The sequence below is a fragment of the Cariama cristata genome, unplaced genomic scaffold (genome assembly GCF_000690535.1).
Source record: "Cariama cristata isolate BGI_N322 unplaced genomic scaffold, ASM69053v1 scaffold38143, whole genome shotgun sequence".
Lineage (NCBI taxonomy): Eukaryota > Metazoa > Chordata > Aves > Cariamiformes > Cariamidae > Cariama > Cariama cristata.
Genome location: NW_009609667.1, coordinates 7,412 through 23,060, shown reverse-complemented (window position 1 = coordinate 23,060; position 15,649 = coordinate 7,412). Strand labels below are relative to the sequence as shown.

The 15,649-nt window shown below is 40.9% G+C and overlaps 1 protein-coding gene across 1 annotated transcript in view; it reads right to left on the bottom strand.

Annotated features, from left to right (window-relative positions):
- Positions 1-8,360: 8,360 nt before the first annotated feature.
- LOC104159642 (fibronectin type-III domain-containing protein 3a-like) overlaps positions 8,361-15,649 on the bottom strand; it is a gene marked incomplete at its 5' end in the record, with an annotated part of 10,111 nt that continues 2,822 nt past the window's right edge. Inside the window, 3 exons of the mRNA XM_009697604.1 lie at positions 8,361-8,443; positions 10,573-10,845; positions 13,336-13,573. Coding sequence (XP_009695906.1) covers positions 8,361-8,443; positions 10,573-10,845; positions 13,336-13,573 — 594 coding nt within the window. The remainder of the gene's footprint in view (positions 8,444-10,572; positions 10,846-13,335; positions 13,574-15,649) is intronic.

The following is a 15,649-nucleotide window of genomic DNA, read 5'->3' as shown; positions in this document are numbered from 1 at the left end:
GGTAGAGAAAATCAGGAGTAAAGCTGAGCCCAGGAAGAAAGGAGGAATAGGGGGAAGGTATTCTAAGATTTAGTTTTTATTTCTCATTATCCTAGCGAAAAACAGGCCTGACTCAGAGTTGCCACAAATGTCCTCCCAGATCAGAAGATGACTAGGGCATGCAGGAGAATCAAAGAATTACAAAATGGTCAGGGTTGGCAGGGACCTCTGGAGATCACCCAGTCCAACCCCCCCTGCGAAAGCAGGGTCACCTACAGCAGTTGCACAGGATCGCGTCCAGGTGGGTGTTGAATATCTCCAGAGAAGGAGACTCCACAGCCTCTCTGGGCAGCCTGTGCCAGGGCTCTGCCACCCTCAAAGCACAGAAGTTCTTCCTCATGTTCAGGTGGAACTGCCTGAGTTTCAGTTTGTGCCCATTGTCCCTAAACCTGTCACTGGGCACCACTGAAAAGAGTCTGGCCTCATCCTCTTGACACCCACCCTTAAGGTATTTCTAAGCATTGATGAGATCCCCTCTCGGTCTTCTCCAGGCTGCACAGACCCAGTTCCCTCAGTCTTTTCTCATAAGAGAGATGCTCGAGCCCTCTCATTGTCTTCATTGCCCTCTGCTGGACTCTCTCCAGTAGCTCCTTGTCTCTCTTGAGCTGGGGAGCCCAGAACTGGACACAGCACTCCAGACGTGGCCTCAGCAGGGCAGAGTAAAAGGGGAGGATCAACTCCCTCGATCTGCTGGCCACACTCTTCCCAATGCACCCCACATCTCCCTGCCCTTATCTTGACCCATGAACCTTTCATTGTATTTTCTCTGCCCTGTCCAGCTGAGGAAGGGAGTGATCGAGCGGCTTTGGTGGGTACCTGGCATCCAGCCAGGGTCAACCCACCACACATCTTACTGGAACATAAAAGATTAGAGGTTTCAACTGTTCAGTACAGAGAGCGCAGGAAGAGTGGGAGGGAGATCAAAGACAACGTTACAGACAACTCACAGGACTCTGACTAGAAAAATTAAACCTGGAGTATTAGTGGAAATCACTATATATCAACAAGCGTCAACAGAGAACAGGGTGAAATATTCTTTAAGTCTCTGACTGGATGAAAAATTGTTATCCTGAGTTACTCCCCCAGGGCAATATTTGTTGCTCAACTCACGTAAACCTTCCATGAGACTTCTAAAATAATAGATGACAACTGTTAACACAGTAACTATAACACAATGAAGCAGTATTATGTACCAAGCTAAAAATCAGTGACTATGTAGGTTGTTCTGGTTGTTTTACTTTGTGTAAACATAGCATGTGACTAAAGAATATTATGAAGAGCTGAAGCTTTGCTGTGGTCAATTTGCCAAAACTTAAAAGCGAGAGTCAGTGGAATTGAACATGGTCAGAAATACAAAGTGAAAAGCATTCACAGAAGCTGGAAGTTAAGGACATCCTAATGGTGCATAAAAATCTGCAATGTATAAAAACTATATAAACTCTCTATACATACACACGTACGCATGTGCCTATGGGGAAAAGGGAGGAATATGTTCGCCCATAAGCAATGATGTAACAGAATTTACATGAGAAGTTAAAAGATTCAGTGAAACAAAACCAGCTAACAGGATTAAAGACAAAAGATATTTTAAAAAAAAAAAAAAAAGGAAAGGAAAAAAAAAATCTATCAATAAAGTTCCAGGTCAGGCACTGCTCTGCTATTGGTGGATGCAGAAGTAAAAACTGTAAAACTTTATTTCCATCCTGCATTTACAATGAGGCAGAAATCCATATCCGTCTTATGTAACCCTGATCCTAGACTAGAAAATTCACAACCCACACCAAAGTCACTGGGCCCAGTAGATGGTGCCCAGTGAAACAAAGGGGTCTGCAATAAATCAGGTGGTCAGGTTAAACCACTGGTTCCCCATCAGTGCTGTACACCCACTTTAAACCAAGGAGTTGCAAGAAGCCAAGCCTAAACTAGTAAGCCCTGCTGAGGAGCACTGTGGAGTGAACTACTTACAGAACAAGTGTAAGAGGCAGATACCTGAGGGCCTGAACGTGCTCATGGGCAGAACGACAACAGAACAACAGGTACACTTAACTCTCTGGTAGGGATAAATACTGGAATTAATTTCCAACCCTGTCCCTCATACACCTGAATGCCACTGAAGTTACTACCTTCTTCTTTTCTGCAACCTCAGAGAATGGCAGTGGGGGAGTGTGGGGTCCCCAGAAATACACCTCGTGCATGACAGGTCAGTAATCAGACGAAAAGAACAGAGGAAGCAAGGAATGGGACTGGGTAACATCAAGGGTTTTTTTCTGGACCTACACTCTATATGATGTTACATATTTTGTAAGCTCTGGAGCTTTTCAGTAAATCCACATATAGGTGTATGAATAGTTTCAACCACTCTCAGTTGCTAAAAAAAACCCAACCAAACAAACAAAAAAGCCCCAAAAAAATCACAGTTGCAAGCACTGACAAGAGAGAATCAGAGAATGTAATTTAAGTCTTTTTAAAATAGTTTATAAAACATTTGGTACTGCTTTTCAGAGTCAACTTCCAGCTAAGAGAATGACTCTCAAATACAAGTCTCAGTTCAGCTATATTCTTCCTTACAAGACCATTAATAAGGGACAAAAGCAAAGCATTCAAAGATTAAGAACTGCTAAAATGAAGATTTCCTGTAAAAAGTTTTCTCTGTTATGTAATATGCATGATGGCAGTCTTAGATTACATCAGCATATACTATTTTTAACATAAAACTCCAACTCCATATGATGCAAGCATATGACACTAATTACTAATTTCTTAACTAAGAAGCAATTATTCAATACTGCTCTTTATGCTTCTTGTTCAATAATATCCCAATACTTGACTTTTTGAACACTAGCCAGAGCTCTATTATGGAAAAGAATTACTAAAGTTTCAGAAGTTCCCATCAGTTCTCAAGCACAACACACTAGCATATTTTCAAAAAATCTCTGTGATACATGGAGGAAAAAGTATTTTTGAAGAACAAAGATTAAGATCAGAAGAATCCACTATTCTTACGTGTCCTGAGACACTCAGGAGTGGCTCTTTCAGAAAACTTAGTACTACTTATTACTTTGTATGCTTATTCAAGCAGTCGCAATTGATTTTGGTTGCAGCTCTGAGCACTGTGCACTTCTGCAAAGCAGAGTACAATACATGAGTCGGGCCCTAGCACTGAGGAAACTAAGAGGTGCGCACACCTTCATTAGCAGTCCAGCTTGCAAAAGTGAAACTCCTCATTAACTGTATTACACATGCTATTTGGGTCAAACAAGAGTGGTTTTAGCAAACTGGATTGCATTCACAGTGACACAAGGTAGTTAACTGGTGAGTGAGATGCATTACATTCTAAAAGCCCACAAGCATACACAGAACATGCATGAACCATAAAACATGACGCCCTCCCAAGGGATTTACATGCTATATAACCAGTCCTCAAATTCTGAGTTCCTATTGCCTCTCCTTTAAACAGTCAGCCTTCTGCTCCATTCTTCATTTTGCTTTTGCCTTTTCAGGTCCGCTTGTCTTCTCTTCTGCTTGCTTTGTTATTTGGTTAATGGGCATGACAGCTGGTGAAGAGTTTGCTCAAACGCTGAGGACTCAGCATGGTGCAATCTGCAGAACCACTCCAACTTACATCTGGGTATAAAAACTTCCAAGACCTCCCTAAGTAGAAGGGTCATCTGGTGGCAATACCACATTGCCAACACTGCCACATACGAAAGGATGGAGGACCCATACAGGGAAAAGTTTAAGAAAATGAGAACATATTCATAAAAACACCTAATGGAAGTCTGGAGGTAGCAAGGCTGATATGCCCTATACTGCACAAAACTGAAAGAGATGTGCGAATGAAAGCACACCATGGAGCCCACCACCTGATTGAGACATGCATGCCGTGGACCTAGGCATTAAGACATGGGACAGCCCAGGACAGGTCACAGAGCCTTCAGACCTACCCTGGGCTTGCTGGAGCAGGATGTGGTGCAATGTACACTGTACCAGACAGCACATTTATGACGATAGGACCACCACAGCCAGCATCCAGTATTGCCTGTGCCAGCACTGAAGTTCAATCTGGGAAAAGGGCGTTGATCATCCATCAAGAGCAGCATCATGGCACAACTCCCTCAGTCAGTGCTTCAAGCAAAACATTAATCAAAAACGTAGAGGAGTATTTCTGATGAGAACTAGAAACAGAAGGTGTGAAAAAACACAATCTCCTGGTTCACTTGTGGGAGGGTGAAGAAAATGTCTCCTTGGAGAAACTGTGGGAGGGTTGCTTCTGACCCTGCAAGGCCAAAGTAGGTAACACAGCCTCCCTTTCTCTTATCGTGTCACACTCCCCCAAGCTGCTACATCAGCTAGTCCTGCATCCACCCACAGCCCTGACAGTCCCTTGCCTTTGCAAAGCATAAGCTTCTCCAAGTGCTGGAAGTTTGGCTTTTTGCCTTGTGTACACTGTCAACTGTGTAGCAGACTACTACCGCCTAAGCTTGTGATGCCTTCCAAAGTGTGCAAAGACATCATTTGTAGGCACACAGCTACATGCAGTGATGTTCAAGTCAGGACATGGTGGGGAAGGGAAATAGCATGCTTTCCTAAAAGGCACAGACGGCAGAGTCTTGAGGGTGAAAGGGAGTGAAGGAAAACAAGGCAGTACTGGCATTCTATTGCTTTTTCATGTATCATTAGCAACACAGCAGAAGACATCACCTGTTGATTATACTTCTCAGACTCACAGTAACCACCCCAGGAAGCTTAGAGCTGTCATTCCCCTTGGCAATGCAACCACTGATGACACCCCAACTTGGATGGCATCCTGTATGCCCTGACCGCTGCCAGAGGACTGTGCATATTTCTTCTAGAGAACTGATCCCCCTGTACTTCTATGCAGGGTAGAGAGGATCATCCATATGCTCATGAAGTTAAGAACAGCACAGCAGGCACTCATGATTTGAGGGCTGCTGAGAACGCTGCTGTCCAGCGCGCACTCAGTGACAGCACATTCTTGCAGTAAAATTTGTTTCTGCATCCATTCTGATGCAGTATGTGGCTAAACTAGGCACATGCTCTCTTGTTGGGACAGAGTCTCATGACTCAGTCAAAAGGGGTCAAAGACACCAGTTCCTTTAGCTACACAGCCCTGACCCATTCCCAAAGCAGATATGTTTTCCCAGGGAGGTGGTGGACTCACCATCCCTGGAGGTGTTCAAAAAACATTTAGATGTGGTGCTTTGAGACATGGTTTAGTGGGCATGGTGGCACTGGGTACATGGTTGGACTTGATGATCTTTGAGGTCTCTTCCAACCATAATTATTCTATGATTCCATGTTTTGTACACTGAATGTACAGGGACCATACAGAAAGAACAGCATGTTGCCGTGTTTAAAAAAACCAACCAAACAAACACAAAACCAACAAAAGGCGATTGTAATCTTGATCACAATGGGCCAGAATTAGTATGAAATCTTTCCTGCTTCACTTTGAGAACGGAATAGAATTCTTCCAAGAGTATCTTGATGCATATTTTCTTACAACATGTGTATGCACGTATATATGTATTTTACACATATATTTTTAAATATTTTTTTTTTTATAGCAAATGACTCCCTTAAATTCTTTCTGGCATCATCCTACAGCAAGCCTGGAGCCTTCAGATCCACTGCACAAGTCTCTACTGCTTGATCTAACAGAATGATAGCAATAGGTGTTTGCTAACATCTGTGGAGATGAGATGCATAGCTGCGCAGTGAAACAACAGGCAGTGAAACAAAATCTCTGCTGGAAGGACTCTGCAGGTACTTGCTGTCAGAAGAAAGATGAGATGTGGGAAAGCTGGACTACATTCCAGGTCCCGGATAAATATCAGTGCTATCAGACGTAGATTTACACTAATTTCTTACAGCCATAACCCTTTCTGACCCTTCTTCTCCAGCCTCTCAGTCTGGTCTTAATCCATGGTTCTTCATTCCAGTCTGTACTCCTTGTTTACCCCACCCCAGACTTCAGCCCTTTAGTCTCTCAACGAAGTTCTGGATTCCTCGTCTCATCAATCTTCATCTTTCTCAGGCTGTTTCAGTCCCTCGCTACTACTGTCCACTATCCTCACCACTCTCAGTCTTACTAAAAGGACGTTCAGACTCTCATCACCCTTTATCAGTCTGCTTCTAAAAATAACAAACAGAAAAGCAGCTTTCTCTCCATCTTGTGCTTCCAATAGTTCACACCTACTATTCTGTTTGTTCCTGGTCTCATTTTCTCATCTTAGACTCCTCATCTATTTTAGGATCTCTCAAGTCTTGACTGTCCTTTGGACCTGTGCTCCTCGTCAGAGTTGTGTCTTCTCCACTCACTTCCTTTCTCCCCCACTCCTTAATCTCCCTAAGCATTCTTTTCAATCTCAGTTTCTTTTCCAAAAATTCTTTTTAGCGACCATCCACTAGCTCCAATTGCCAAGGTCATCCTGTTAAGTGCTACTGAACTTGACTGTTCCAGCTACTATCTATACCACAGCAACAGCTAGGATCAGCTAACTCCTCTCCATTTCTTCATCTCAGCTCTCTCAACCCTTTCTTATAGGATCTGATTCAGACAGCTTCCACCTCCATGCTGCTTACCCACCAAAGACACAGGGACACTGAAGACACGTTAACCCATTCTGATGCTTGCACACAGCAGAAGGACAAGCATTCAGGACTTCCTCTATAATTACACCCCCTGCTGAGCCCTTGAAGCACCACAGAATCACAAAATGGCTGACACTGGAAGGTCCAACTGGTCACCTGGTCTAACCTCCTTGTTCAAGCAGAGTCAGCTAAAGCCAGCTGCCCAGAACCATGTCCAGACAGCTTTTCAGTATCTCCAAAGGAGGAGTCTCCACAAACTCTGGTCAACCTCTGCCAGTGCTCGGTCACCCTCATAGCGAAAAAGTGTTTCCTGATGTTCAGACGGAGCCTCCCGTGTTTCAATTTGTGCCCACTGCTTCTGGTCCTGATGCTGGGGACACTGAAAAGAGCCTGGCTTCATCCGCTTTGCACTCACCCTGAAGAAATCTATATACATTGGTAAGATCCCCTCAAGCTTTCTCTGCTCCAGGCTAAATAGTCCCAGCTCTCTCAGCCTCTCCTCACCAGGCTGTAAAGCAAAGTATGAAAGAAGAATCAAGACTGGGGCACTAAAACCTGGGCCAAACTGTCTGGAAGGTGAAGGGGAGAAGGTATATAGCTGATGAATGGCAATGCTGGAAGTCCAATGATCATTCCATCTGACCCTTTTTCCTTCTTCATCTTCTTTTCTCTGTATGTCCTTCCTTCCATAAAAGTATTCTCTTCTTTATTAGTTATGTAAAGTGTGTGCGTGTGTGTGCGTGCGCACACGTGTACTGTGGGAAGCTGAGGACTGACAAAAGATGAAAAGCAGGGTGCCTTATTATGGAGGAAGTAGCTGACCAACTGGACAAACCCCTGGCAAGCTCCTCCTGGAGTTTCAGTTGCATGGACTTTTTGTAGTTTACAATAGGGAACACAGACTGGTTTTACTCGGGCAAGCTGGTGGACTGAGGATTGAGGTGCAGATTTTTGGAAAAGCTGTGTAAAGACTCACAGAAGGGTTAGGACCAGGGAAGGTCCAGATGATGAAAGAAAAGGTCTGCTCTAAAATGCAAGAAACTGCCAAATTTGGCAACAGTGCTTTAAAGAGTATCTACACAGAATTAGAATTACAGTTTTACAAACTAAAAAGAAATCGGTATATTTTCAAGCAGGTAAGTCGGAAGCCCACTGTTGACAGTCACCTTCCTCGGCAAATTTTATGTCTCTTCCCTGGAGGTGCCAGAGACTATTAAACAGAAGTCTGTCACAGTTTTTCTTTACTTTTTAAATAAGGTTTTCCAAAACCTCATGTCTGGTGAGGTTGTGAAAACCTCTCCAGGTATCTCTCATGACTAGAGACATCTGGTGTATAAAATTGTTTCCTGAACAGTTAAAACTAAACAATGTTACAGGAAATTGAGAATAGATTTTACAGTAAGAGATGATGTTAAGCATCATCATTATGTTACTGGCAACATTACAAGCTCTTTCTATACATATTTTTTATAATTCTATTAATACTGAGATTTCACAGAGTGGCCAAGAAGAAGAATTCCACATAGTAAGTATCAAGACAATTTTAGCTTCGTAAATGTTAAGACACTAAAAATTACTTTGGTAATTTACATTTCAGTGACTGGAAATTAAGTGAGTTTTCTTTAGTGTGGGGAGCTAAAGATCCTTTAAACTTGCAGAGAAAAGGAGGTGTAACTGTGGAAAATAGCAACGGATACATTCTGATTTTATGGAAAGCTTGCTTTACTTACCACTGGCTTGGCTATATTAGAAAGAAGTGCTTCAAGTGCTTTTGTTTCTTCATCCTTTTCTTAAAAAAACAAAATCAAAGCAAACAAAAAGTACCCATGAATATTGTTCAGTGACTTACAGTGAAATAGCTCTTCAAATTCAACAACCGCACTGAGACTAAAGTATTTATAAAATAGAACACCTTGCCAACTTGCATTCATCTAAGGCAACATAAAACTAAAAAAGCTCCCGAAGACGTTGTTCATATAAAACTATTTCTAAATCTGTTCTACGATTTATGGAACACAGAAAGCCTGGTTATCTTTTATTAATGTATAACTTTAAACAAACTACTGCTCTGGAGAACTTAAGCTCTTGGTTGAGATATTTCCTATGGATTTCTCTTTGGATGTAAATGCAGCCAAGTTGCAGTAGTATAAATATGTTATTGCACATCAGCTGGAAGACCACTGATAACACAGTTGGCCTCCCTCAATTGCAAGGACAAACCTTAGCTTAGCCTTCCGTTACATCTCAGGGAAAGAATCTAAGGTGTTTTGTTTCAGCTGAAGGTATAGCCAAGCTTTATAAACGTCTCTCAGTTTATAGAAAGTGTTTTATGTGCTTTCTCCCACACAATATTAAAATTTCATTATCTCAATAGTGTAAGTGAACAGCCTACTCAGTTTTAAAGGTTTGGTCAGGCATTTTTAATTCACTTAACCTGCCTTAAACTAAAAAGAAAAATAAAAGAAAAACAAAGCCTGACAAAATTCTTTAAAAAAAACCCACAGGTCAAATCTATTTACAACTTTATATTTCCAAGACAGTTTATGCTGTTGAAGATAATTAAATGCATCTCTGACTTTTGTTTCTTATTACAAGTCTAAGTCACAGTACATAATTTTCCTAAACATCTCCTGAATTAAGTAATTTTGAAAAGTGGACTTTTCCATTTTTCATATAAAATACTTCTAAGGAACCGTTAACACAATTTTCATAACATATGTAAGCAACACTACCTTTTATCACCTGTGCCCTTGGTAAAGTTAGCTCACATATAAATACCAACTAACAGAAAGTAAACGGAAGCCAAGACAAATGCCACTCTGCAACTATATTGACAAGTATTCACTCAAGTTTGGAGCAGCAGTTCCCAACTGCTGAATTCAAATTGTTTCTCAAAGGTGCCCCTTAGTACTAAGCTTTCACAGGGTATCATCTACACATGTTTTTAAAGAGCTCTTGTAGGTTGAGATTTCCTGGTCTTGGTTAGACATATTTCCTTCACATTCCTTTTGGTTTACAGCAATCTATATATACTGGCACAAAATCATCATGTCAAAGCAAACTTCAGTGAGTCGAGAAAAACAGGTTTGTTTCTCTCAGCATCACTAGTTACAGCTCCCTATTATGAGAATATTGTCCTTGGCTGATGACAAGTCTTTGACGTTGTGTTCCGAATCTTAAGTGCCACGGCAGTGACCTGAAAGTTGCATAGTGACACATCGTCATATATATGACAATGACTATATGGCCAAGACTGAGTGAATTCAGTCCATTTATAAGATCACAAGCTTTCCAGTGAAATGAAGGTATTAATAATAAACACAGTCCCTATGGTAGTGTTTTAGAAAACATGAACTCACACAGACCAGTGTGAGGACCAGTCTTTTTCTACAAAGGCCTTTCAAGAATGAGTTGGTAGGGACAGGTATTATGTGAATTTTATATAGCAACAGTGTATCTTGTACAAAACATTCCTCTTCAGCAAGTTGAATGTAGGTTTCCTCCATCAGACACCTGGTTCTTTCCATGTTTTCTGCAATATCAAGCACGCCTTCAGTATTCAGTGATTCCTTAAAATGTAAGCACCAGTAAGCCTGGACAAACCATAGATTTTTCTTTAAACAGTGTTAAGAAGTATGACTAATAAGATTTACTTAAATCTACACAGAGACTTGCTTAAATCTACACGGAGACTTGCGCATCAGCAGTTTTGTTCCCTTAGGCCCATCGTTCCAATATGACAAGCAGGTCGACTGCCCTTAACTCCATTCTATGGAAGTCAGGGCAGTTACGGGCTACTACTCAACTTCAAGATTGTCAAAGTACAGTGTTCCATCTACAAGTGCTATTCTCAGCCAGACACTGGACTTGCATTATGTATCTCTCTCTCTATAAAAATAAATTTTTGTTAACACTTACCTTCTACTTCTGTATCTGTCTGAGAATTGCTTTTTCCTTTACCCAAAGATTTGCTTTTGGTAGAACCTGTGCTTATACCAGCTGCATCCTGTCCTTTTGTAAGTCCATTATGTTCACTTGTAGGAGAAGGACATTTCTGAGGAGATGACGGGGGACTGTTTAACTTATCCTTTTGAGTTCCATGTCGATCTTTTAATTTTTTTTGTAACCTTTCATATGTTTTACTAGACCTTTCGTCTCTAAAGTTGGATCTTCCATGAGCAGGCAGAGTATCTAAATGAAAGTAAACAAGAAAAAAAACAAAACTAATCAGTAAGAACAGAATGTAATTAAAAATCTATTTAAAAATGCTATGTGTGTTAAGCGTGCACTTGTATGTAAAAATTACATCTTTACTCCTATTGGAAAACTGAAGCATCCAGCAGGTAAACTGATACACGCTAATTGAACATGAACACTACATTAGTGGAGAAAGTGTAATCTTTCCTTCCCATACCTTTTTTCTACTTAAAAATTATTCTCAAAGTGTTTCTATAATCTTCCTTAACCTGTAAGGATAAAGACAACACAGAAAAAATGTGCTACTTTATTACATGGGAGGAGGTTTGCTCTAATACTGAATAAGTTTTGGAACGCAACTTGAGCTCTATTACTTTTACAGTGCTTCAGCAGAAATCAACAGGGAAAAACCCCACAAAAGCATAAGGCAACTGAAAGACACTAAAAAACTGAAGATGGTACGGCTAGGTCTTGTAAGAACACTATACCTGTACACAGTAACCCAAGTCACTGCTGGAGTATCACCAAAGTCCCATCTCTAAGTCAGAACGTGGCTTTGGAAAAAAGTCAGTACCAGATTAATGAAAAAAATTAAACTGTAGATTGGTGAACTTTTATGTCCAGTTCTAACATTTTATCCATTTCACCTTTATGCTTAGAAACAGCTTACCGACTCAAGACTTTAAAACAGTGTACCACGTGGCACCAACTCTCTCCTTAGTGTAACAAAAAATACATCCTTCAAAACCAGCACTGATTTTGTCCATTTTTAGGCAAGTTGGATCACTCAATCTGAAGAATGAAGTTCATTATTTTTTATTGCTCACGTGCAAGGAAGTATAGAAAACAAGATCAAATAAAAACTTCCTTGCAAGAAGGATAAAACCACAAATCTAGAGAACTTTTCACTTTCTGTTTTTTTAGGTCAGCTTAATTCCTAGAAAATTTGACAGAGGACTACTAGATAAGCTGTGACTATTTAGAGATTTGATTTTCACTACCATTAGAGATTCAGGTGCTCTTGTTTGAGAATTGCCATGCTCTAAGCGCTTCTGGTTTTTTTTTCCTCCTTCAATTCAGATTCCTCATACAGGAGCCTAACTGTGGGCTTCGACTTCTGAAAGCCATAGCCAAAGCTAGTGGTCCAGAATTAAATATGAAATCTGTAGCAAATATGTAACAAATTACAGCATCCCTAGTCCTCTAATTCCCTACATAGTTAAACAAAAGCAAACCCAAAGAATCCCACTTTATTTTTTTTTTTACATTAGCAGTTTAGCAAATTACCACTGAATTCATATTTAAAGGGATATAACCTAGCAGCAGAAATCTAAAAAATATTATTCCATTACGAAGTATCCTTTATCTTTTATGCATTTAATTATCATACTCCAATCTCCTAATTTAGCAAACTAAAAGCGAACAACTGCCATCCACAGGAAACCAAGAAATTAATACAACTATAAATAAGCACCCAAATAGCATCTAATAATGTACTTTTTATGAAAGTAGTACAAGGAAGAAATAAAGTACAAATAAGAACACCAAAACACTAAGAATTCCATGAAGATCAAGACATCGGTATATTCTTATCTAATGGTTTTGTACATCATGACTATTTAAGCACAGTGACTATATGGAGGACATTTTTAGATTATTTTAGTAGTATCATGGAACGCTGAGAATCTACACATCTATTGTGACATGACAAAGTTGTGTTTAGTCTCCCCCTCCACAGCTTCTAGCTTCTTTCTCTAAAAAGTAGCAACCTGGCATTGCTCTCTGAAATTCTTTCAAGGTCGGCACCTGCCTTACAGCAGAAGTTTACCTAAAGAAAAGCAAGTCTATCAGAAATGTAAATATTTATCTAACAACCCAACCTGAGTTAGTACACAGGTACACTTTGCCACTAAACTGTATTAAAGGCAGATGCCAATAGCACTACCAAAGACAGCTTCAACTACAGTATTAAGTTTAGGTTGGTGGCACCTAAAGTTGGACTTCAATACGGACATTGGACTAAATGCATACAGTTTTATGAAAAATAGCAAACTTTTTCCATAATCAATACTAGGAGCTCCTGTTTCATGCTTCAAACATGATACCTGCATGACACGAGATCTCAGAACAGTGCTCAGATATGAATTTAAACACCGGATCTCAGCAGTAAGCATCAGTTGAATCACTACAAGCACTTCCTGCATTGCTTTCCTGGGCAGATCTATAACTGGTACACTTAAGAAATAGTCTGTATGTTTAATGGATCACTGAACAGACAAGTCTAATTAACTAAAAGAACTTCTTCTGGAATAACAAGCTTCAGTAAAAACAAGACCGGTATCCTCATAAAACTTTCGTGTATAGCTCCCGTTCAAGCTGTTAAGTCTTACTTGATAAAGCTCCTACATCAGTGTAACAGACGCTGGAAATGAGTGGACCATTATTTCCTTTGATAGAACTTGCAATATTTGACAAGGTACTTACCCAGATCCCCATATACTTGTGAGGTGTGATACTGTGGAATGTACTGTGTTGCCATGTCACCAGCTCCAGTCACGGGTGAGTATATATGACGTGGTGGAGGGGGTATCATGGCTGGAAGAGGAAGGAAGCCAGGCAGTGGGGGATGCGGAGGCCTGTGTAACACTGCGTGACCACCAGGATGAAATTCTGGAGCCTGGGGAACCACCACAACTCTTCGAACACCGTTATCTTCAATAACCTGGACAGTGAGAGACACCACGCACCAAAAGAGAAATGACAGTCTGAAAGGTATGTTTCTATAGATACTTAAACAAAACTAGGAATAGTAAAACCCTTAAATTTGAGAAAAGGAAGACAGGAGAGCATAAGAGAAAAAAGATCGGACAATTGAAGGGCTATCTACGTTAAGTGTATTAACTGCAACAATGCCACTAATTTCCCAATGTGATGGGGAAAAACAGTGTTAAAAAAAATCAGAATGTAACAACATCTTATAAGCAATCAGGTATATTTATGGCATGAGCCTAGCTTCTCCCCAGGGCTGTCTTTCCACCCTCATTCACATTGCTTGTATGCTACACTGCTCCCAGGATTTATCTTCAGTGTAACAACTGGATTGCCCCTAGAAGTGATTTGGTGGGTGGACAGACCTCACTCCGCATAAATGGTGAGCAAAAAGGCACAACGGTGTCCGGTCTTTGCTCTGTGCCCAATTCAGTCCACCAACACTAACCCGGGAGGCACTTGCCATACCGCACCTGCCATGATCTGCACCAAGCTATTAAAGCAGGAAAACTAGCAGGATGGTAGCCCGCCCTCTCAAGACTCCTTCACAACTCAAGGTAATTTTCAGAAAGATTTTTTTTCCCTTTTCTCCCTCCTCTACCTGTTAAAATATCTTGCACTCTGAAGGAAGCCACATGCTACTCAGAAAATGGGAGCCTTTGTGGCAGCCTCTACCAGATTCTGGTGTGCAGAGAGTCTTGTTGTGCAAGAATGGCAAATGGGAGATGTGACAGGACAGCCTTCCGCTGAGGGACTCGAGTGCAGCCCTTAGTGATGTTGCTGGAAGTTTAAAGAAACAAAAGCTGCACAGGCCATCCCGTTACAAGAATAAGCGTGGTCGTGTAAGATGCATGGAGCTGAGGCGTGCTGTGCACAGTACATGAAGCATGTCTGGGGTCTGCAGCACGTAGGGGTCTGGTTGACAGCAGGCACAAAGGCACATATTGTAGAAAGCATTGAAGCAGAAAAGGGTCTTCACTAAATGAGGGTTGGTCATCAACTGGACCAGAAACAGGGGTCCGTCCCTGAAGCGCATCACAGACAGGGAAGACTGCCATCGTTATCCTCTCTAGATGTTTGTACCACTACTGGTAAATTCACAAAAATACATGACTTGGTAATATCTAGAGATGATCTTGGTGTAATTTGACTTGTACGTATCATGGTGTCAATAACTTCAGTGTCTGGGATGTCAGTAAATAAATTGTTCTCCACTTCCTAGTAAAATGCAGTAAAATAATGCCACGGCAGCGACTGCTATGTAAGTTTCTTGATGAAACATTTACCCAGAGAAGGGTGAGAAGAGGAACGGAATCTGGAATATCGTGACTACATTCAAAATCAGGGGACAATGCAACCCTATGATATAAGCTTGCACGGACACTTGAAATGAGGTGGGGACATGTACACATACACCAATGAGTAACCTGATGCAACAGGAGCAGATCAATATATCAAAGCACTTAGCATCAAGCTGCTTTCAACTCCACTATTTAAGCTAAAGGGTATTATGCTCGGCTAGATTTAGTCCCATGCCCTGGTGTGAACACTTCCACCAAGTCCATGACAGAAAGTCGCTTAGAGGATCAACCACTGGTTTTACTGTATCTCCACTGGTGGTTGTGTGCATCTGGCACATCTGGAAGGAAGCTTCTGCTTTTGTTTTCTCTGACAGCAATCTAATTTATACAGCCCCAAATTATCCTGCTAGCTGAACCAATGCAAGGTAAGTGAGGTTGGCCTAGGAAATTGTTTCAAAACTTCACTGCTGTACCGAGAAAGATAGCTATGTAGACACAGCTGTGTGCTTCTGATGCAACGGTAGAATGAAGATCTCTATGTATATGCAATAACATTCAGAAGATATAAAAGTATGTACATAATGGAGCTGATCCCACTTTACTTACATAAATAGAGCTGGAAATTAATATAAATGACCTCAGCGAACACAGCTTTAACACACATACATACTGTGTGACTTTAAAAAATGGGCTATTTTCAATATACAGAAATTGTCCCTTATTGGGAA